Source organism: Coprinopsis cinerea, assembly GCF_000182895.1.
Source record: "Coprinopsis cinerea okayama7#130 chromosome 7 map unlocalized cont3.7, whole genome shotgun sequence".
Classification (NCBI taxonomy): Eukaryota; Fungi; Basidiomycota; class Agaricomycetes; order Agaricales; family Psathyrellaceae; genus Coprinopsis; species Coprinopsis cinerea.
In genome coordinates, this window is record NW_003307538.1 from 1,572,083 (window position 1) to 1,592,581 (window position 20,499).

At 51.3% G+C, this 20,499-nt stretch overlaps 8 protein-coding genes across 8 annotated transcripts; 3 read left to right on the forward strand and 5 right to left on the reverse strand.

Moving 5' to 3' along the window:
* Positions 1-150: 150 nt before the first annotated feature.
* CC1G_00966 (hypothetical protein) lies at positions 151-2,597 on the forward strand (the record flags this gene model as incomplete). The annotated part of the gene is made up of 8 exons (XM_001831367.2): positions 151-242; positions 301-406; positions 455-667; positions 729-833; positions 890-970; positions 1,849-1,934; positions 1,992-2,030; positions 2,093-2,597. The coding sequence occupies 8 exons, from the start codon at positions 151-153 to the stop codon at positions 2,595-2,597; spliced, it is 1,227 nt and encodes a 408-aa protein (XP_001831419.2).
* A 913-nt stretch (positions 2,598-3,510) lies between these two features.
* On the reverse strand, positions 3,511-4,857 carry CC1G_00967 (hypothetical protein; the record flags this gene model as incomplete). Its single annotated transcript, XM_001831368.2, has 5 exons — positions 3,511-3,687; positions 3,751-3,873; positions 3,932-4,702; positions 4,762-4,780; positions 4,832-4,857. 5 exons carry the CDS (start codon positions 4,855-4,857, stop codon positions 3,511-3,513), a joined length of 1,116 nt encoding a protein of 371 aa, XP_001831420.2.
* A 364-nt stretch (positions 4,858-5,221) lies between these two features.
* CC1G_00968 (RNA polymerase-associated protein LEO1) lies at positions 5,222-7,493 on the forward strand (the record flags this gene model as incomplete). The annotated part of the gene is made up of 6 exons (XM_001831369.2): positions 5,222-5,403; positions 5,451-5,613; positions 5,844-6,067; positions 6,117-6,303; positions 6,357-6,548; positions 6,606-7,493. 6 exons carry the CDS (start codon positions 5,222-5,224, stop codon positions 7,491-7,493), a joined length of 1,836 nt encoding a protein of 611 aa, XP_001831421.2.
* Positions 7,494-7,762: 269 nt separating this feature from the next.
* On the reverse strand, positions 7,763-11,218 carry CC1G_00969 (hypothetical protein; the record flags this gene model as incomplete). Its single annotated transcript, XM_001831370.2, has 11 exons — positions 7,763-8,624; positions 8,676-8,741; positions 8,797-8,913; positions 8,962-9,048; positions 9,099-9,219; positions 9,277-9,347; positions 9,405-9,619; positions 9,668-9,895; positions 10,036-10,262; positions 10,311-10,668; positions 10,985-11,218. 11 exons carry the CDS (start codon positions 11,216-11,218, stop codon positions 7,763-7,765), a joined length of 2,586 nt encoding a protein of 861 aa, XP_001831422.2.
* Positions 11,219-12,062: 844 nt separating this feature from the next.
* CC1G_00971 (BRCA1-associated protein) lies at positions 12,063-14,133 on the forward strand (the record flags this gene model as incomplete). The annotated part of the gene is made up of 5 exons (XM_001831372.2): positions 12,063-12,324; positions 12,374-12,659; positions 12,709-12,814; positions 12,871-13,094; positions 13,143-14,133. 5 exons carry the CDS (start codon positions 12,063-12,065, stop codon positions 14,131-14,133), a joined length of 1,869 nt encoding a protein of 622 aa, XP_001831424.2.
* Positions 14,134-14,594: 461 nt separating this feature from the next.
* Positions 14,595-14,887, reverse strand: CC1G_00972 (hypothetical protein; the record flags this gene model as incomplete). The annotated part of the gene is made up of 2 exons (XM_001831373.2): positions 14,595-14,604; positions 14,700-14,887. 2 exons carry the CDS (start codon positions 14,885-14,887, stop codon positions 14,595-14,597), a joined length of 198 nt encoding a protein of 65 aa, XP_001831425.2.
* A 365-nt stretch (positions 14,888-15,252) lies between these two features.
* On the reverse strand, positions 15,253-16,650 carry CC1G_00973 (chitin deacetylase; the record flags this gene model as incomplete). Its single annotated transcript, XM_001831374.1, has 11 exons — positions 15,253-15,270; positions 15,327-15,447; positions 15,502-15,511; positions 15,575-15,681; positions 15,735-15,810; positions 15,861-15,908; positions 15,958-15,984; positions 16,033-16,152; positions 16,207-16,218; positions 16,273-16,357; positions 16,570-16,650. The coding sequence occupies 11 exons, from the start codon at positions 16,648-16,650 to the stop codon at positions 15,253-15,255; spliced, it is 705 nt and encodes a 234-aa protein (XP_001831426.1).
* A 682-nt stretch (positions 16,651-17,332) lies between these two features.
* On the reverse strand, positions 17,333-20,405 carry CC1G_00974 (hypothetical protein; the record flags this gene model as incomplete). Its single annotated transcript, XM_001831375.2, has 3 exons — positions 17,333-19,544; positions 19,592-19,713; positions 19,761-20,405. 3 exons carry the CDS (start codon positions 20,403-20,405, stop codon positions 17,333-17,335), a joined length of 2,979 nt encoding a protein of 992 aa, XP_001831427.2.
* Between the last annotated feature and the right edge of the window lie 94 nt (positions 20,406-20,499).

Genomic DNA, 20,499 nt, shown 5'->3' on the forward strand with positions numbered 1-20,499 from the left:
GATTGTGGGGGAGACGGAGAAACCCAAGTTCAGGGCGCCGCCATCGTTGCTGACAGCGCCAAGGATCAATTAGCATCACGTGTGGTGATGAGCTCACCGCGTTTGGGGTCGCGCGGCTCGCACCGCGACAGGACCCTTTGGACGCGACTCATGTTGAAGTTCAACCAGGCTGGTAGTCGCAGGTGGACCCATTTTCACTCCGCTCTGCAGCTAGCTGTCCAACGCTCGGCGCGCAAATGGACGTGAGTAGCCCTTCAGAACCGCCGTTTCGTTGGAACAAACCGCTAAAATCCGACTCAGATTTGACGACTTCGCAGAATGCTTCCCCCTCTATGTCCAGGAAGATAAGAACAGTGCAACGGCAACCTTCACTAGCATCTCTGACTACATTGAAGGCCAGACTATCGTGAGGGCGGCCTGTTAATGCCCATAAAGTCCGCTAATCGACGTATAGAATGACCTAGACAAACTCTTCAACGACTACAATGTCCAGGAGAATATCGACATTTTGCACAAGATCGTGACGGATGCAAAGGAGCGAAAGGCCAAAGGAGAGACAAGGAAGGATGCCTGGAGGGAAGACTTGGATCCTCACGTCGCTGTGTGCGCGAAAACGGGTCCGATTCTCGAGAAGGAAATTCAGCGACTGAAGCAGCAGTTGGCGGAGGTATGCGGCCGTTCGCTCCCGTTAGCCTCGCGCTAGTAGAAACTTAATTTCTGCATTCCAGAGCGAAGAACTTAATCGTCAGCTCCAAGCTGAACTGGAGGAAACCACCCGGCAAACGGACGAAATCAATGCCCAAGCGCATCAACTGGTCGACCACCTCGACCATGTACGCTTCCCAACCCTATCTGACTTTTAACGAGAATATACTGACAATCTCGACAGGCATGCGAAGAATGGGAGAAACTTCCTCTAGAAGAGATCGAGGCCTGGACAGTGCAAATGGCAGAGTCGTTGAAGCCATCTGTTCGTTCTTGATTCAGCCGGCAGTGAAGGGGGATATCTTATTTTGACTTTATGATTTAATTGTATTTCTATTGACTAATCTGTCAGTGTACTAGGATCCTGGAGTGTACATTAGTGCTTTGAATCGCGTCCAAACTGGCCTATTTTTTGCGCCGCGACATCTTCCTCTCCGCCTCTGTCAACGGAAGAACTGTAGCGCGCGATGGCGAACTTCTCCGTGGCTTTGAAGATCGATTAAAGGAAGGCTCACAGTCGCACCTGTGTAAACCAAAGCTTATCTTTACGCGAACACCAACCTTACTTCTCGACTTCCCTGCGTTACCTCCGACAAGCTGATGATTTGCCCCAACTCATATCACTTTCTTCTTCGCCCCTTGCTACCTTCAATTGAAAGTTGTCCGCAGACCCCGAAAGGAATTCAAACGTGTCCGCGATGAAGTATAAAGGGATTTCGTCGGCCTCTAACGGAATTCACCTCTTCGATGCTCCTCTCGCTGGTGTGGCTAGTCCTTGCTTTGGTTTCCTCTGCTCTCCCAACCGAGCCCGAACTTGACCGCCACCCCCAGTTCAACAGTAGAAAGTGTTCTGACCTCCGAGTCCGTTATGAATGGCGAGTGTTTTCCAATCTCTTCGGCAGTATGTTCATGGCGCTTCCACAGGCGTGACCTTCGTACTAAGGACAAGCAAGACTACATAGCCGCCGTAAAGTGTCTCCAGAAGCTACCGCCAAGGACTCGCCTGCTTCCGCAGATTCGTTCGCGCTATGACGAATTTGTTATTAGCCATGTCCATCTCACCGATGCCGTTCATGTAGTTGTGAGTGCTATCTTTGCCAACCTGCCCGTCCCCTCAAAATAGGACGGCTAACCTTTTGGCAGGCTCAATTCCTACCCTGGCACAGATATTACATCTTCCTCCAGGAGACCGCTCTCCGCGAAGAATGTGGATACCGTGGTCCAATCCCGTAAGTGAACTCTATCGCCACATTGGGATAGTAAGGGTTGATCGGGATCCATGGTAGATATTGGAACTGGTCTCTCGATGCCGACTCGAAAAAGCCGTGAGCCATGCATCTCTATCTATCTGATCTTGTGGGAGTTATCACTCACCATTGTGTGCTAGTCTCACCCAGTCTCCCGTCTTTGACTCTAAAACGGGGTTCGGTGGTGACGGGGTTCCCGGGACTTATACCATTCCGCCCGACCCCTTGCACCTGGGCGCGATAGACATCTATGCCTACGGCAAGGGGTGTGTTCAATCAGGACCTTTCAAAGACTACAGCCTCACCATTGGTCCTGGAAAACTCTTCACATCCCACTGTCTCGTCCGGAACATCAATGAAACATACAGATCCTATCTCACGTCTTCCGCCATACACAATCTCATGCAGCAACCGAACTATAGTTCATTCCGAAGTGAGCTGGAAGGCATCCCTAGCACCACGGATCGACGCGTCCATGACGCAGGACATTTGGTGGTTGGCGGTGATATGGGCAACCCCTACTCGAGTCCCACAGGCACGTCGATTCCACTTCCTTTCGCTCACGTACTGACACTTCTGACACCCGACGAACTGGATTCGATTCCAACCCTCTCCGTCTTCCAATCCCAATCACGACCGCTCTAATCTTATGTCCGCTCCGCAGACCCACTTTTCTTCCTGCACCACGCGAACGTTGACAGAATTTGGTGGGAATGGCAACGCGCCAATCCTGTCAAGCGTCTCTACGAGATCTCTGGGAGGGCCATCACTAATCCTCCGTTCACAAACATTACGCTCGACTTTCCGCTTCAATTCGACACCCTGGTTCCCCGTCCTGTGCCTGTTCGGGACGTGATGGATATCCATTCCGAGCCTTTATGTTATACTTACTTTTGATCTCTCTTGATTTTTGTCAACAGCGGGGCAAATGGGCGGCTGTTCGGTTAAATTAGGGTGCCTTCTTGGATGAAATGAGGGGATTTACATATGGATAAGACTGGAGAACTCCTCGGTAGAACTCTTTAAACGACTTGATAGTCTACCTTTTTAGGACTTGGTACTCACTCCACTTCTTGTCGTGCGATTGGGGTACATCTACATACTTGGCCAGACTCTCTCTCTCAGAACTCTCTACGGCTGAATTTTAATGATAGAGAATTGTCATTCGTTAGGGTGTCATACATATTCAGTGTTTTGGTTATAGTAGTCTTGAGTGGTGCTATGCTACATGTTGATAGTGTGGATGGTGATGGCGTGTCATGTGGAACGGTATTAGAAAAGGGTGGCTACCAGTAACTCGTAACGGTTGGTAACTAAAAGATGAAACCAGATCCCAAACAAACAGGGATAGTCAAGAGAAAAAATCAGATGAAACACCGGGGCGAATGTAAGGAAGGCAAGCGATACAAGAGAGGAAATCTAACGTCTTCTGGAGACCGGGAGAAAAGTACCTGGTTAAAATACCAAGCTTTTCGGAATCTACAACGGAGCCAATCCACCGTAGCTCCAGATAATACAGGTTTACCCCAAAGCTGTTGACATATAGCTAAGAAGCGGTTCAACACCTCGCATACAAAGGCTTTGGGCGACGCAAGCGCAACTGGGGCTGCCAGCTTCCCAAAGAGACATGGTGCAAGCTGACGAGGACTACATCCTCAAGTTTGATCTCGTGGGGTCGCAGACCGACCTTCCATCGAATATCTGCTCCGTCTTCCAAAGGGCGGTCTTTGTTTTCCTGGTGACGAAAACACTGACCGTCAGACGGAGCCTATAAATGCAATACCAGGAAGACACTCACGTCGATGAACCTAAGGACACATTTGGCGACGTTCTTGGCGAGTTTGGCCATGGTTATGGGCCCCGGTGGACTTCGGAAGTCTTTCGTTGGGATTTGGCGGGTCCATTGGCGGTATCCCGGCCACTGTTGAAGGAGGGGACAGTCAGCGTGCAAGTTTCTTGATAGTGGATGAAACACGAACCTCAAGACGTATCGAGACACTGGGACCTCGGCCTTCAAAGACGGGCATATCGCGGCTAACCAATCGTTTCGTCTTGGAGTGCAGGGCGTCATAGAGGGAGATGCCGAACTCGGACGGATTCTCCATCTCAAAGTAGAGTGGGTCCGACAGGGTGGCATCTTCCACATAACGTTTCCGATCGCTATTGGTATGCGGCTTATAGATGGCTTGGGGAATGAATTGACCTGTGGAGGTCTCAGACGGTAAATTCCTGGCTCTGACGAAGAGGTTGTATTGTTGTCGATATGCCGCCCTAACAGACGACTGGGCACGGGAAGTGGGAGAAAGATCGCGATGAAGGGCCTGTTGGGCATTTCGAGGTGAACCGCTAGGAAGAGTTGAAGCACCGGTGGGCGGGGTTGCCAATGTACCGGCGCTCGAGGGAGTGTGGGGCGCAGAAAAGAGAACAAGGGATTCTATGGGCGGGGAAGGATGACTTGGGACGGGCGCCGAGGGTTCAAAGGGGAGGGGGGAGGTCAGAACTGGCAGTTGGTTCGCTACGCCAAAGTCAGTATAGGATCCCGATGTCGTAGAAAGTCCCTGGTGGTCGTTTTGGATACTGTAGGAAGCTTGAGGGACACTCCACGTTTGGTGGTCGAAATAACCTGGTATGGAGCTAGAGGGATAGGTGTCCATAGGCATGCCTTGGTCGTTGGGATAGGAATTCCACATCTCTTGCTGGGGAGTGTGGGATGGGGTAAATGTGCAGAAATTGTTTGGGACGGGTGGAGACTGATATAGGGAACGATGACTGTCAGAATTCCGCGCCCGCAGTGACAAGTCCCGAGAACCTTGTTGGAAGGCTTGGTTCTGTTTCGGGTGAGTCAAAGCACCACTGGTCCTATATGGATGGGAACTTACATATGATTGCGAATCTGAAGGGACATTGCGAAGTGTGTGATCTGAAGGAATATATGGTGGATTATTTGAATCCATGGTCCACTCTCCACTGGAAGCTTGGTATGAGTCAACTCCAAGATAGGGGAGCGACTGGTACGTGGGGTCGTAGAACCTGGGGCGAGTCGGTTATAAAGATGCTGTGAGAGTCAGGACGACTCGAAACAACTTACTGTGAAGCAACTACTGTCATACTTGGATTTACGGAGTCTGTGCAGGGAGGGAGTAGATCATGGAGGACAGAAGGTGTGCAGAGGTACTCGGATTATATGTAGTCTCTCCACAGCAGCTACAGCGCACACCTCTGAGAAATAACCCGAAACGGTCATTGCTGTTAAGTTAGTGACAGTGAAGATGACGCCGCTTCGGATCGGTGGTGAACACAGGATTTATTCGATAAGGATTTGGTTGACCGAGATCGACACCTTTTGGTGGAACAGTCCGGCGGTATGGGCGACACCAGTGTATTGGTCAAAAGCGAAGCACGTCCAGACCTCGCCTCAGGGCTGGGCGGATAACCCATTGGAAGACACGAGGTAATTTTGTTCTAAAGCGAAAGTTCGACGAAATGGATGTCGCACAGCCGCGCCATCGAGCAACAGCACGACCTCCGGCGGCGTCGCGTACGGGTCCCCAAGTTCAACGGCCTTGGACCTGGTGCTTGGGGTCAAATCCTTCTGGCTTCTACAGAGCATCTTTGCGACAGGTCAACAGAGAATTCTTTCCATGAGAGACTGTCGAGACCGGTTCGAGCGCTGTGAAACGGTTTGTCGACAAGGTCCAAGTGTGGCACGTTTGGTTCGAATTGGCAAGATCAGAGCAGTGTTTGGCGGTGCTGAGCGCGTACAGCCCCGGCTGTCCGGCTTGATGAACATGCATGAGAACATATTCCCATATCCGTAAGGTCATTTCCACGAGTCTCCTCCGCTTCACGCGCTGCGGTCAACACGGATTTCTCTGACACCAAAACCGACAGAACGCACGGCCCAGCAGCGGGCACATAGCTCTTCTCAGCGTCACCGCTTTAACAATGTCAAGTCTAGCAGGCGCTTTGGGGGAAAATCTTCAGTCGGGATCACATAGCGGCTACAAGAATGAAGACTTACCGATGAATCACGCATCGGACGGCGGCGAGGATGAGGAAATGGAAGACGACCTTTTTGGCAACGACGAAGATGTCGAACATTACGCCGCTGGAAGGTGTGTTGCTATCCTTGTCCCGTCTATGGTATATTCTAAATGGCAATAGAACCTCTCCGTCTTCTCCTTCTGCTTCAGCTGTCGACTCCGAGCGCTTACCGTCCCAGGAACGGGATCAGCGACATGCTTTGGAATACGAAGAAGAAGAAGAACCACAGGAAATGGCTGGCCAGGACCTGAAAGAGGCTGAAGTCACATTCCCCAACATACCTGTTCCCCGCAGCTCAGACGGTGATGTGAATAGCCCAGTAACTTGCCATTATTGCGCACAGAGCTCATATCATTCCAGAAATGGGTCATTCGCACACCAAATTTCGTTCAAGTTGACTCAAAACCATTCCATCCGGACACATATATCGGGCCTGAGCATGATGAAGACGACGCTGGCACAGAAACCCTAAAACAACGTAGCATGTCCATCAAACTCAGAGTCGAAAGCACAATCCGTTGGAGGTGGACCAAAGACGAGAATGGGCGAGATGTACGCACATTAACGCGTCTATTTCTGCAACCAGGTAGCTTATGTGCAATGTTACAGGTGCAGCAATCCAATAGCCGCATAATCCGCTGGTCCGATGGCTCTTTGAGCTTACGATTAGGCAAGGAGTTGTTCGACATTAGCAAGTCAATAGACACTTCGGCTGGTCTACCTCGTCAGCTCGGCGGCTCTCAACCCTCAACGCAATCACAGACACCGCTCGGCAAAAACCAAGGCCTTACATACCTCGTGGCCCAACATAAGCGTTCTCAAGTCCTCCAAGCGGAAGCCGTCATAACAGGAAACATGACACTTCGACCGACTAGTATGCAGTCCGAAACCCATCGCATGTTGGTCCGCGCTGTTGGTCAGAAGCACAACAAGGTTGCCCGGCTCAAGATGGCTGATGATCCCACTATGGACCCTGAGCGTGAAAAGATGGAACTCGTTAAACAGAGCAACAAGAAATCGAAGAAACGCGAGTACGACGATGGTCTCGGAGGTGGAAGGAGGCGCAAGTACTCTAGGCGCACAGCTGACCGTGATGTCTGGAGCGACGATGAAGATGATTTTGCCCATGTCTTTGGTTCAGATGACGACAACGAAGATGGTTCGTCCCCGCGGAAGGCCAAACGCAAGGCCGACGACGAGAGGGGTGGATACCAGGAAGACGATTTCCTGGTTGCCGACGACTCAGAAGAGGAAGATTCTGGGTATAGCAAGAAGAAGCGACGCTTCGGGAATGACTACGAGGAAGATCCCTTGGACAAACTCGATGCCAAAATTGAAGCGCAAGAGCGAGGGCGTGGAGACGCCGACTCTGAAGACGATAAAGCTATGGACGTTGAGAGCGAAGAGGACGACGACGAAGACGTTCCAGTTAGGCGTCACACCTCGAGCGGTAGGCGCAAAGCCATCAACTTTGACGACGACGAAGAGGAAGAGTAATTGTTTCTCTATATTTCCCCCTACATTTTACATCATTCTCTTTGAGTATTACAGCAATTGCTCAGAGCGCCATAGAACCTTCGTTGTACCCATAGTCCCTGCACTTATATACGCAGTGCCCCAAATTTGTCCTTCAAAACGCCTGTATCGTCCAGTTCCGCGAGGGGTTTGATCGCATCGACCACCGCTTTGCTTTCTGAATTGTTTTTCAGCAGATTATGCAACGTGAAGATGGCGTGTTCCCTGAGGACTAAGAAACGGATCGAACATTAATTACGGACCCTTGCGCCAGATGGGGTCCACTTACATGGGTTGCGTTCATCAATAACGCACAGGTTCATGACCACAGGTAAACCGTTGGCATTGCGCGTCCGATCCTGGACAGCTCGGGATTCGTGTGCCAATACTCCAAGCAGACGAACCAGATCCCTTTTCACGTATGAAAATCCGTTGCTATCCTGCGCCGCAGGATTGATTGTCCCACCGGGGGCGTTGGGTGATGGTACCGGCTTTCCAAAGTATATCCGTGGCAGGAACAAATCGAGCAGTCTGAGCGTTTCTAATGAATTCAATATGACGATCAGCGACTCTTCGGAAGCGCGAAGAAAGAGGGCTGAAATGAACACCGTACCGATTAAGTTCTCGATCAACCCTTGCCCAGAGAACCGTACGTCGATGAAAAACTCCTTCATATTCGAAATATTCCCCACAGCTCCAGATTCGAATTGGCGCCCTTTATGTTCTTCAGCTTCAAGAGAAATGGTCGTGATACATTGCGTAACCAGTACGAGCGCTTCACAGACTTTGGGCAACATGACGTCGAGCTCCGAAAGGGGCTCTGCAGTGGCTGAGGAAGAACTTGATCCAGCGGCTTCATCGTCCTTGCTATGAGACTTTCCGGAAGGAGCAGAAGGCTTCTTGGATTTAGAGCTTTCCAATGACCGTTGCATTGCCTTCTGAGCATAGTTGGAAAGGGTGAAGAAGCGCTTCGCGAGGAAGGGGCCAAGAGCGACATGTGTCTGCAGGATTTCCCCTGCGGGCGAGGTCGATATGTCAAGCTGTATTGATTGTAGATATGAATCTACGAGTTTCAATAGGGTTGTCTGATGGGGTGTAATGATTTCATCTGGCCTGCACGGGAGTTGATTGACAGTAGGAGAAATACAGGATCGGTGGACTTACATATTGAACTTCTTGTAGAGCTCTGGGACAGCACCTTCTTCCATGAGGCGGGTAAAAATGGCGTAGCTGCAGGCATACGATATCAGGCGGCAGCTAATAGATAAGAAAGCACTTTCGTTACCCAACATTGAAGGCCTTTCCACCCTCGGATTCCTCCTCGGCCTCGTACAAACGAAGCATGCCATCCAGCAGAGCGACGCAGACACGAGCTCCGATAGCTGTTTTGGCCAACATTTTCCTGATGAAATGTCAACCCACAGTAATCTTTCAAACGGTGAGAACTCACGTTCTCTTCCGGCTGCCATGGATGCAGTTCAGGATGAAGATGAGTGTTGTAAGAAGTGTACGATCATCGTGTGCTGCGAGCAATCGACTACGATTATCGAGTTAGCCGTTTCAGGTGTCGGTGGGTAGGTTACGTACATTAAAACGACTTGATCCTCAGGTAGATTCATGTAGGTCTCCCAGAGGGACGATACAAGGGTTTGATTGGAGGTGACAATATTTGACAGTGTCTGGGTAAGAAAGCGGGCCACGGCCGTTGCTTTAGGATGGATTAGAAAAGGTGAGAGAAAGATATTATTCAAGTGATAGAACGTACATTCCGGGTCCTCCATGGCAGACCAGGAGGTGTAGTAGTGTAACAGCCGACGTATCTCTGGCTCATTTTCACTGAAAATATCAGTTAAGCGCCAATCACCTGGATAAAAAGAGACAAACGGCGCTCACAAGGCACGAGACTGATTTTCTGGCACGCCGACGACGACATTCCTCGTGAACTTGGCCAAGGAAGCGCACAGGTACCGCAGGTGGTTATTGTCATTCGAGCCACTAGTATTGCTTGACGCTTCTTCCGCTTCGGAATCGTCGTTATCCCAGAAGGTCAGCTGGCTATGGGCGAGCTCTCTCCACACTCTTCTCAAGTCTGACCAAAGAGCCTGATCCTGCCCCGTTGTTCTCCTAAAAGTCGCAATACATCAGTCGATTCTTACTTCCTGAATCCAGGTCGGGGGACCTGCGTAAAAATGACCCCACCTTACTGATTCTCCCTGGGTCAGCTCCTGTGCGCTCGAGTCGAGCGCAGAAGCCAGAGAACGGACTCTTGCTTTGTCCTTGACATCGAAGCCTAGACATGCGCGTCGTACTTGGCCTGCGATAGAGCGGTTTGTCGCTGGAGATTCTGCCATGAGAAAGCTAAAGAGAGTCGAAGGCGGTGGACACTGGACAGAGACGCGATGGTCGAGTGCTGAGAAATCTGGAAGAACCGCGTTGACGTTGTTTTCATATAGAGCTGACACAGAAGCCCCGTTTTATCCGCTGAATTCTTTCTGTTTTTATCCTGTTCATCGCAGTTACCAACCTGTGCCTGCTCAACGGCGCCCAATTTTGACGCTTGGCCATCACTGACAACATCAACGAACAACGTCAACACCGTCGGGCCTTGTCCTCGTCCACCAACCGCAGCGCTCCTTGCCTCCTGACCACCATCCAACATGACAGCGACAAGCACCGAAGTCAATGTGTCACTGGAGCCACATCTGGTAGAGGTCCTGAAACCTGTACGGACGTTATTACCGGAGGCACTGGCTGCAGAATTGGCAAGCTACATCGAAGGAGCGCCCAAAGATATCATACCACATCGCCTACTTCGCGAAATCTCGTCATGGTCGCGCTCGGACGAAGGAATCAAACGGCTGCGCTCCAAATCTATCGGGCCCAGTACCCTCAGTATGGTCTCACTCTTGGCGGGAACGACGACATCGCCTGAACGCAACTTTGGGGAGTATGTACCAACGAAGGAGCCAGAAGAAGTCGCATATGACAAGGCCAGAGAACGGAAGGCGATCACGGCCCTGGTCAATTCGCTATTCAGTGTCTTCGGGGCAGGCTTTGCAGCGTGGTGGGGCGCAGATAAGACCGGTTGGAAGGACGAATACGTATGTCCTAGTCGCCTTGTTCCACACTCAACATCTGACATCCAAAATAGAAGGTTCTGTTTGCAATAGGAGTTGGCATTGTGGTGGCCATCTCAGAGGCCATATTATACTGGATTTGGTCGTCAAGGAAGACGAGTAGCAAACAGAAGCGAAGAATAACACCTAATGCGCGGCACAAGAAGTTGGACGGAGGAGGAACTGCAACAGAGGAAGCCCGGGCAGTTACGATATCGTCCAAGGACGAAAAGCCGAACAATTTACGACAGAGAAGGGATCCAACGTCCCGTTAGGGCGAGGGAGATGTCACTGTCATTGGTATACCCCCAGCTTCCTCATCAACAAAGAAATATACCATCCCGTTAACCCCCACACCTCAATCTTTCCTTCCACCCCGGCTCCAACCTCGTCCTCGCCATCCCTGCCTGGCCGTGGAGGCTCAACATCTACATGCTGCGATACGATATCCGTCACGTCCAAGACCCAATACGGCCGTTCCCCGCGAAAGAGCGATGACCTTAGGCGAGAGGGTGCGAGGAAGGTGGATAATGGGACATGGAACGCAGTTGCTACCTCGTCCGGCGAAGCTTGTTGTCGGATGATATCCATATCTATCGAAGGGAACGGCTCTTCTTCACCTATCCTCCGTGAAGCGTCCGTCGCGTGCAGAAAACCCTGCTATGGTCAGAAGGGAAAGCATGGAGGGTCAGGGCAACCTACAACTAACGGCCAGACCTTCATGTTTCCCTTCAAGTTATATTCAGGGGGTCCGAATCTTCCAAGGAATTCTACTTTGGTGTGGTCTATTCCAAGCTCCTCTTTTGTTTCGCGTAGCGCTGAATAAATAAACGATGGGTCTGTCTGTTTTGGTGATTAATGGATTGCAAGAGCTCCTCCATACACGATGATTTACCTCGTCAACTCGGCCACCAGGAAAGCTACATGGTTGAGTCGAGACATCGCACCGTTCAAAGAAATCGCCTACCTGATTTCCCCCGAGTGACTCCTCAATGACCTTGCTCTCAACTCGAAGAGGATGCTTGGTTCATTGTTCACATTGCAAAAGGGCACCAGTACCGCTGCATTTCCTCGTGCTTCATGGGGTGCGCAAGGTTCGATGGGTTGGGTGTCCAATAAAGATCCCAGCTTTCGCAATGACTTTGGGGTGAAAGGCTTGGTTAACCATGCTGAGGCCAGGGAGTTGACCGCACGCTGAGAGCAGGGCGACATTTAAAGGCGGATAAAAAGGAGAGATTTCGGTGCATCGCACCTCTGCTCAACCTCAGGCTGATGATGTTCGAGTCTGAATGATGTGATATCTGGCAATGGCCGGTCACCGGTATTGCCTCCGGACGGACGGATCCTCGGCCGTGACGTCAAGCCAAGCCGCGGCCATCAAAGCACCGAAATGTCCGGGGAAATTGAATCTGCACTGACTCTTTCCTCGACGTCCATGTCCACTTCCTCTGGTTACCACATTCGCCTAGTTCTTAGCCCAGGAAAAGACACTTCATCAGAAGACCAGTTTGTACCAGCATCTCTGTTTCAGCATTTACCAGATCATCAAACGCTGCCAGTCGAGCCCAGAAATCCAGGGCCTTCAGCAAATACCTCGAGTGACTATCGACTAGGGCGCGTTTCCGTGGATTGGATGGACTTTGAACAGACCGCATCTTCGTCTAGTTCAGTCTCTAGGGAGAGACAATTCGGAAGGGGTTCGTGATACACCGTAATCGTGTAGGAGTGTTGCTAAATGCACACCAGGACCCAGGCCTGCAGAAGGCACCTTCGTCCCTGTAACAAGGCATAAATCAGGAACCACAAACCTACCAGAGGGCGTCGTCCACATCTTCCGTGAAGTGGAAAACAAATTGCCACTAGAGGAACTTGAAGCAAAAACGAATGCCTTGCACTTGGATACCGAACCACCGCCCGAAGAAGATGGGGTCATGTTGGCAGTGTTGGCTGTTCCTTCATGGATGACTCCTTCGGACTTTCTTACCTTTGTTGGGCCAGTAGCTGAGGATTTAGCCCATCTGCGCATCATTCGGTGCGTCCATTTATTGCCTCGGAATTGGGTTGACTGACAGTTCGAACAGTGACTACGCCCCAAATCGCTCCATTGCACTTCTCAAATTCGTGAGCGCAGCTATCGCGTCAGAATTTGCTGCGGAATACAATGGAAAACCGTTCAACTCTATGGAGGTGTGTCTTTGCCTCATTCCACTTCGCTTCATTCGCGGCTTATGTCTTCCCTCTAGCCTGAGATATGCCATGTTGTTCACGTCTTGTCCGTAGTGGTGGATGTAGAGGACCCTGTTCTACAAGCCATACCCAGCCCAAGCGCATCGCAGAGTTCCGTCTACGAACTACCTACTTGCCCGGTGTGTCTGGAGCGCATGGATGCGGCGGTTACTGGCCTCATAACCGTTCCATGTTCTCATACGTTCCATTGTATGTGCCTGAGTAAATGGGGTGATAGCAGGTGTGTGACATTACATTCGTGGTCGGCCCAATCTAAACGGTTATTCAGATGTCCTGTATGTCGCTACTCCCAGACGTTAATTGCTTCTCATCCCAGCACCTCCTCCAACCGCTCTCGATCCGTCCCTTTCTCAACACCGAGCCCCTCGATGGCACGGTGTATGAGGTGCATGTCAACAACTAATCTTTGGATATGTCTCATCTGCGGCAACGTTGGGTGTGGACGATACGGTCAAGCCCATGCGCACGCACATTACCAAGAGACGACCCACCTCTACGCGCTCGAACTGGAGACTCAGCGCGTATGGGACTACGCAGGGGACGGTTACGTGCATCGGTTAATCCAGAACAAGACGGATGGGAAGCTAGTTGAACTCCCCAGTGCATCAGCTTCTGTTGGTACGACAGCGCGAGACCACAATGGCCTCGGGCCAAGCCAAGCCGATGCTCTTACGGCGGAAAAGATCGAAGCCATTGGGATCGAGTACTCCTATCTCTTAACCTCGCAACTCGAGTCTCAGCGCGAATACTACGAAAATCAGGCATCAGAGCTTAAAGAGCAGTTGGTCGATCTGAAGGCGCTGGTGGCTCGGCTGAGTTTGGATTTCGAGAGCGAACGGAGCAGGGCGAGGGAAGAAGAGGGACGGAGAAGAGCAGAGGAAGAGGAAAAGCTATCGCAAGCCCTCAAGGACAAGGCAAAGGCCGAGCAGCGGGCGGATAAAGCGCTTGAACTAGCGAGGAAGTTTGAGAAGGAGTTGAAGGAGGAGAAAGCTGTTAGTGAAGGTTTGATGAAGAATTTGGTGGTCATGAAGGAGCGTGTAGAGCAGTTTGATCGGGATAAGGAGGCGTACACGAAGAAGGTGAAGGAGTTGGAAGATCAGGTTCGAGATGTGATGTTCTTCTTGGAGGCTAGAACCAAGATCGAGCAGGGAGAGGGTGTGGAGGGCGAGGCTGCCGGAGGATCCCTTGAGATTGCTGTACCACCGGAAACGCCGACTACAGCGAACGGAAAGAAGAAGAAACAAAAGAAAGGGCGATGAAGAATAGTTGCAGCTTCGCCTAAATCCGACATCGACCTTGTCATCTGATTGGAATTCTCGGAACCTCTACGGCTATGAACATTTTGGAATTCGGTTTCCTTGAAGATACCAGCTTTGAATATACCTTCGCGTTTCCGGAAGGTAGCCGTCATATGTACCGCCCACTTGACAGAATCGAATCCATGTCCCGCTGTCAAGTTTACCGGTCAATCTAGGCGCTGATCACCTGTTCCCGAATAGCAATTTAGATAACTCTACGGAAACACCTGTCCTCGGCGTTGTCCACCACTCACCTCGGAATTGACGTTCAGCATCGACACGATGACGATCGAACAACCTCCATAACGGTCCCAACAAACCCTTATCGAACAGCCATGACAGGTTATGCTCTGCATGCTTCTCGTATATTCCCATCCAATAGAAGCTATAAGTCATAAAGGAGTGTAGTTGGTGCAAATACATTAGCGACGGCTGATACGACGGGGAGGTCGGATGAGACAGAAAGGGCCAAATCGACACAACAGCGAAGGGAATCTGGCTCAGTTCGCAGGATTTACTCTACTTACAGAAGGAAAAACACCACCCCGTATAACCAATCTAACGTGTTCGGTACTGTTGAATGGCCATTATATGGCAGCCAAGCCTTGAAGAACCCGAAAATAGACGTTGAACCGACAACGAGGACGTGGTAAAGGGTGAGTTTTGGGCGATTGGAGGTGACTCTTGGGCGGCAATTGACACCGTTTGCATCCATTAAACCAAGTTCGAGTTCTTTGGGGTGAAGTACAGGTTTCGGGGTTGATGTTGGAGTGCGGAAGGAAGGGGAAAAAAAAACAAAAGTGGTGTTGAATACCGTGCTTTTATGAGGCCCCTGGCAGTGGTTTGCCCCATAATGCTGCTGTGACGTCGGAGCTAATCATTGAATGGGGTCACGTTGAGGCAGTGCCTCGAGCGCTTAACTGGACTACGCATCCTCCAGTACGTGAAATCAAGCGCGGAGCCACGAGGAAAAAGGCATGCTGATATTGAAGACAAAGGAGCATACAAAACGACTTAAACGGAGAGCAAATGGCCTGTAAACAAAACGAAGAGCCTAAAAGGAACGATATGTTTTAGATTCTAGCATTTCCAGGAAGACTGCACATGTTTGATATGAATCAGAACGCCCTGGCGATAGCAAATGGCAAACTCACATCTCTAGCTGCAGGAGCTTGGACATAAATGTATGGAGGCCTTCCTAAGCACTCGGCTACTGAGACGAGTCGATATCCAGCCTGTCGAAGTTTACTGATGGCATGCGGCAGCACATCGTGTCTGAACGAGTGTCAGCGCGAGCCATCGGGAGTTGTCAGTTAAACATGAACTCACACACTGGAAGCTGTATGCGGCGATAGTTGTCAGTACAAACGAGAAGAAAAAGAGACATGGCGCAAAGGCCTACCATAGACCTCGTGGTTCAGGGTCAAGACAGAGGAAGGACGGTGCTGGGCGAGCTGTGTGTACCGGTACTTCTGACTCCCAGGGCCGACACCTACAGAGTCCCCAGAGCTGGCGATGACAGTAAGCTCATGCCAAAGAGACGGTCGGCGAATGGGACTTACTCAAAATCCCACAAAACGATTGCTTGATGCCGAGAAGCTGAAACCTCCCTGACGAGATTGTTATAGTTGCCATAAGCTAGATAATGATCGTGTCAGGCCTTCGCGCGGAATGGTAATTAGTCTTACGAGGGCGCATGAAGGCAGGCAATGCCCCTGTTATTCGCTGAAGTGCCTCTGCGAAAGGTTAGACTAGGACCATCAAACATCCTCGAGAATAGCTTACCATCCGTACGCCTCATTTCCTCGTAAACTAGAAGAGGTGAGGGGCGGCCAGAACACCACGGCAAAGGGTACATACTGTCATTCCATCCCAAGGTCGACAAGTCCCGATGTGCCCAGGTGTGCGAAGCAACTTGATGTCCATGGCGATATACATGTTTAACCCTGTCCACGTTCTCTTTGCTGTATATACAACCGTCTTTGTCGCCAACAGTTAACCGTCATGAAAAGGCGCAGCGCACGGAGTGCTTACAGTTATCACCATCTGTATGATTATGAGCCTTTGAAGCAATAGATAGCAGGAGTCTTTTGGACGCACTGAAGAAGAATGTGCCAGTTGCATTGACGGCGTTCAACTGCCTTGTAATTTCGTAGCTATTCGGCAGCGCGGCGTAAGAGGGGATCTGTGAGTCGAAGGGGCGGAAAAATTGGCTCATACATGTATTGGTACGGCCCATCATCCTATTGGAGACAGACTCGCCATGAGCACCCGAGGCCAACAACTCCAGACGCAGAGCAACAAAGCACTCACAAAAGTCAATGCAGCGGTGTTAGGGACCGTGCAGCGTGTAATGACTTCCGCCCGCTTTTGCCTCGTCTCTAAAGACGGACTCACCGGAGAACTGGGAAGCCCAAGCCCATTCACAGCGAGATTTAACAGCACCACAAAGGCGGTGGCGGCGGGGACGAAAACCATGCTCGACGATGTGGAAACGAGTAACGGAGAGAAGGGGTCTGACAAAAGAAGGACTTGGACGAGTTGGGCGAAAGAATGTTTAAATGAATGTGTGGGGCTTTATGGTCTTCGAGCGAGGTCGAAAGGCGGAGGAAGGAACAACAGGACGGGAGAGAGATGGAGAAGCGATGGAGGAAGTATGGAACTGCCGCTGGGTTGTCGCGTACGACGAACTCGGAATACCACGCGTCATGGTTCGATCACGATCGTAAAATCCCTCATGGACGAAGGAATGGCTGCAAGCCGAATTCGAAGTGTTGAGGGGGTTGAAGTTAGAGCATTGAACATGATGCACAGTATGCCGAATTACGCTCGAGTAAGCTTGCCGTTGCATGTAAACCAGGCATTGAGCCTACGGACCTTGTGAGATAGCGATAAACACTGAGGACGTGGAGCGATGGCAGCATGCAGCGTTTCCAAGCCCTTGGTGTCCGTAGGTCCGTCGTCGTCGTCATTAAATTCCAGAACACGCATCCAACCAAGAGAACAAGATCAGGGGCTATACTTACACCAAGTCCGATTGCATGGCATGCTTTGAACGACAAAGTTGAAGTCTCGGCGATGACGTCACGAAGATCCCTTACGAACGCTCGAAGCGAATAACCGGTAACAGTGATTTAGGTTCCTAAAAACATAGCTCAAACTACAAACCCTCGAAGAAAGCCAAATCTTGAGCGGACAGCCCGCCTTTCCCAGAGGAAGACGAGGAGGACATAGCTGGTGGCTGAGGAGGCGGGGTGGGTTTAGCTAGAACGGGGGCGTCGAAGTTGGAGAACGTGGATGACAGGTTGAAGGACGGCGGTGCCGGAGCCGTTGATGCCATGGGTAACGAGGAGTGCGAAACCTGAGAGGCACCATTCGACATTGGAGGTGGTGGGAATGACCATGAAGACGTCGGAGTGGCCTTGTTGTTTGTAGGAGGGGGCGGGATTGACGGAGGTCGAGAGCTGGGTGGCGGCATGCTCTGTTGGCTCGCGAAGATCCCCGTCTCAAAAGGATCCTTCGGCTTACCTCCCCGAGCTTCTGGAGGTGGGAGAGCCATAGGCAGTGGAGACGGAGGAGACAACCACGTCCCAGCTCTTGAAGAAGCAGACTCCATCAAGCTGAGCGTTCGCTGATGGTCAGCTCTAGATACCCTCTTGCTAGGCGATGTAGACGGGCCCCTTGATTGTCGAGGAGAGGAAGACGCCGCACGGGGGACAATAGGGACCGTGGCCGTAGGATGTACTGCAGGCACTGCTACTGGGGGATCTGGCGCAGCGGAGAAGCTGCCAAAATCGCCAAAATCATCCATCAAACCATTGCCGAGTGAATTAGTCGGATTGGTGGGCTTGTTAGGCGCATTGAAAGTGGAAAATGACAAGGAAGGAACAGCGGTCGGGCCTGCAGGGGAAGTGACGAAATCATCGAAGTCATCATCCACTTCAGGGATGGATGGATTGGCGAGGACGTTGGGTATGAGCGATGGGGTATGTGATCTGCTTGACGGTGGTGGAGGTAACGTGGGGATTGACGAAGTTGGAATGGGTGTGCGAGGAAGGGATGTCGGTGGTGGAGGTAACGGAGCTATCGTAGACGACATTGGTTGAGTGGTTTGGTGAAGGTTGGCCGGTGAAGGGGCACGTGAGGTGGCCGGACTCATCGAGTTAGAGCTCGAAGCTGGTGCTGGGATGCTCTTGGGTGGAGGCAAAGGAGGTTGAAGGGAAGGCGAGCTCATTCTGGCGCCCGAAAAAGAGGAGATTGATGACTTGCTTTCGGCGGAGAACAAAGTCGACGATGGTGAACCCACGGTAGACCCAAACGAGAGATTGGAAGAGGAGGCAAACGATGTGCTGTTGTTCAGGAGGGAGAAGGGATCAGAGGGGGGAATCGATGGCAAGGGCTGTGATTGCTTATTCGAATGGCTTGCGGCGGTATCGGTTGGAGCCGGCGCATCAAACAAGGAGAAGAGATCCTCTTCGGCAGTTGTTTTCTGCTGAGTTGGCTGAGTCGGAAGAGTCTGACGTTTCATCTGAGTTGGGCGTGGAGGTGGGGCAAGGGGTGGCGGTAGAGCTGCGGGCAGGCTAGGCGCCTGGGAGTTGATCATGGTAGTCAAAGCTTTGAGTTGGTCGTCCTGACTTGCACTAGCTTGCGTTGTCGGAACAACGTCAGCCAAGAATTCGAGATCGTCGGTGGATAAAGCAAGACTATCTCTGCCATTTGATGACCGTGTCCGCGAGAAGCGGCCAAAGAATCGAGACACCACTGAAGGTGATGGTGTTTCCTTTGGTTCTTCTGTTGCTGGTGTAGGAAAGAAATCTAAGGCGGTCGTCGGGGAAGCGTTGGTTTTGATAGGCTTCAGGTTGGCGGCAGGAGAAGCACTAGCAGCAACAGAAACAGCTGAAGTGCTGGCGGCAGGTGGGGTCGAAGTCGAAGTGGTGTCGACACTGACCCGCGGCGAAGGTGATGATACTTTAGTGATAGATTTAGCGGGAGACGCTGGTCTAGATGGTCGTGGCGCGTCATCAGAGACCGGTGTGGATGCAGCCCTTCGTGAAAAGAAGGACAATATCCCACCACCGGTATTTCGCTTCTGTTTCGTGTCTTCCACAACCTGCTCATCTTTAGGAATAATTTTCCATCCTGCTGGAGCAGCATCTGTGCTTGAGGAATCGGCCCTTGCTATCACGGATGCCTCCCATGAGATTGAACCTTTCGTGGCCATGTACATAGCCATCGGTCCCTTGCGGGTCACTATAGCGTTCCTTGATAGTTTCAGTGCCTCTGACTCTCGCTTCGCGGCGAATGTCTGTTGGAATGGCTTTGGCATGGATAAGGTAAGTCCTTCGGGAACGAGGGCGAGTCGCACAGAATGTCTAGAAACAAGTTAGCAGCAATCACTTGGTCTGTATTAATGACGCACGAGACCACACTATCAAGGTCAATGACACGACCACGTTCATCATCCACAACCTGACCGTCGGGCCACAACTCTGATGCAACATTCTCAAACTCTGAGAGGATGGCGTTTAATCGTTCTGGAGGCTAAGACCTGTAAGGTGGATCGTGACAGATTCAAATGAAGTACTAACGACGTGTCTATCCTGCTTTTCCTTCTCCTGCTTTGCTACCTCCCATTCGTCATTTTCATCTGCATCATCCCTGGGCTCCTCCCAAGAATTTCCCCAGACGTCGTCCTCCGCGTTTGCAGGCTCGGCAAAGGTGGATGTAGGGCCCCACGCATTGTCGTTGTCTTCGCCTTCGTCGCCAGTTGCAAAAGACCCGAAACCGTCTACTTCCTCAGGAACAACGGGAATGGGTACAGCAGTTGACGGAAGGACCGGCGATGGCGGAGTTGACACCTCATCGACAGGGTTGCTCAATGAAGGACTGGACGGCGTTGAGTCCTTCCCCGAGAAGCCAGAGTGGTGAAGATCTGGTACAGCCTCCTGGTCACCGAACGGGATCGGTTCTGGTTCCCAGGTTGATTCGAATGCAGGCGTTTTCCCCCATCCAATGGTTTCGGTGTCAGGTTCGGTCCAAGCTACGCTTGAGGATGTCGTTGTCCAAGTTGCTGTCGCGATATCATCTTCTGCACTTTGAACAGCTGTCGGTGCCGCTGGTGAAGTCCAGGTCGGTGCCGCAATCGAAGACGAAGCGATAGATGTCGTTGGCTGGTCTAGTTCCTGGTTCTTTTTGTCTGATTCGTCCCAATTTTCCGCCCAAGGGTTATCCATTCCTAGTTTCTAGATGCAATGACCAGCATAAGACCCGAGGGTTATATAGGACGAAAACGGTCACAGAACTTATGGCGCTGGAGCAGACCCTGGT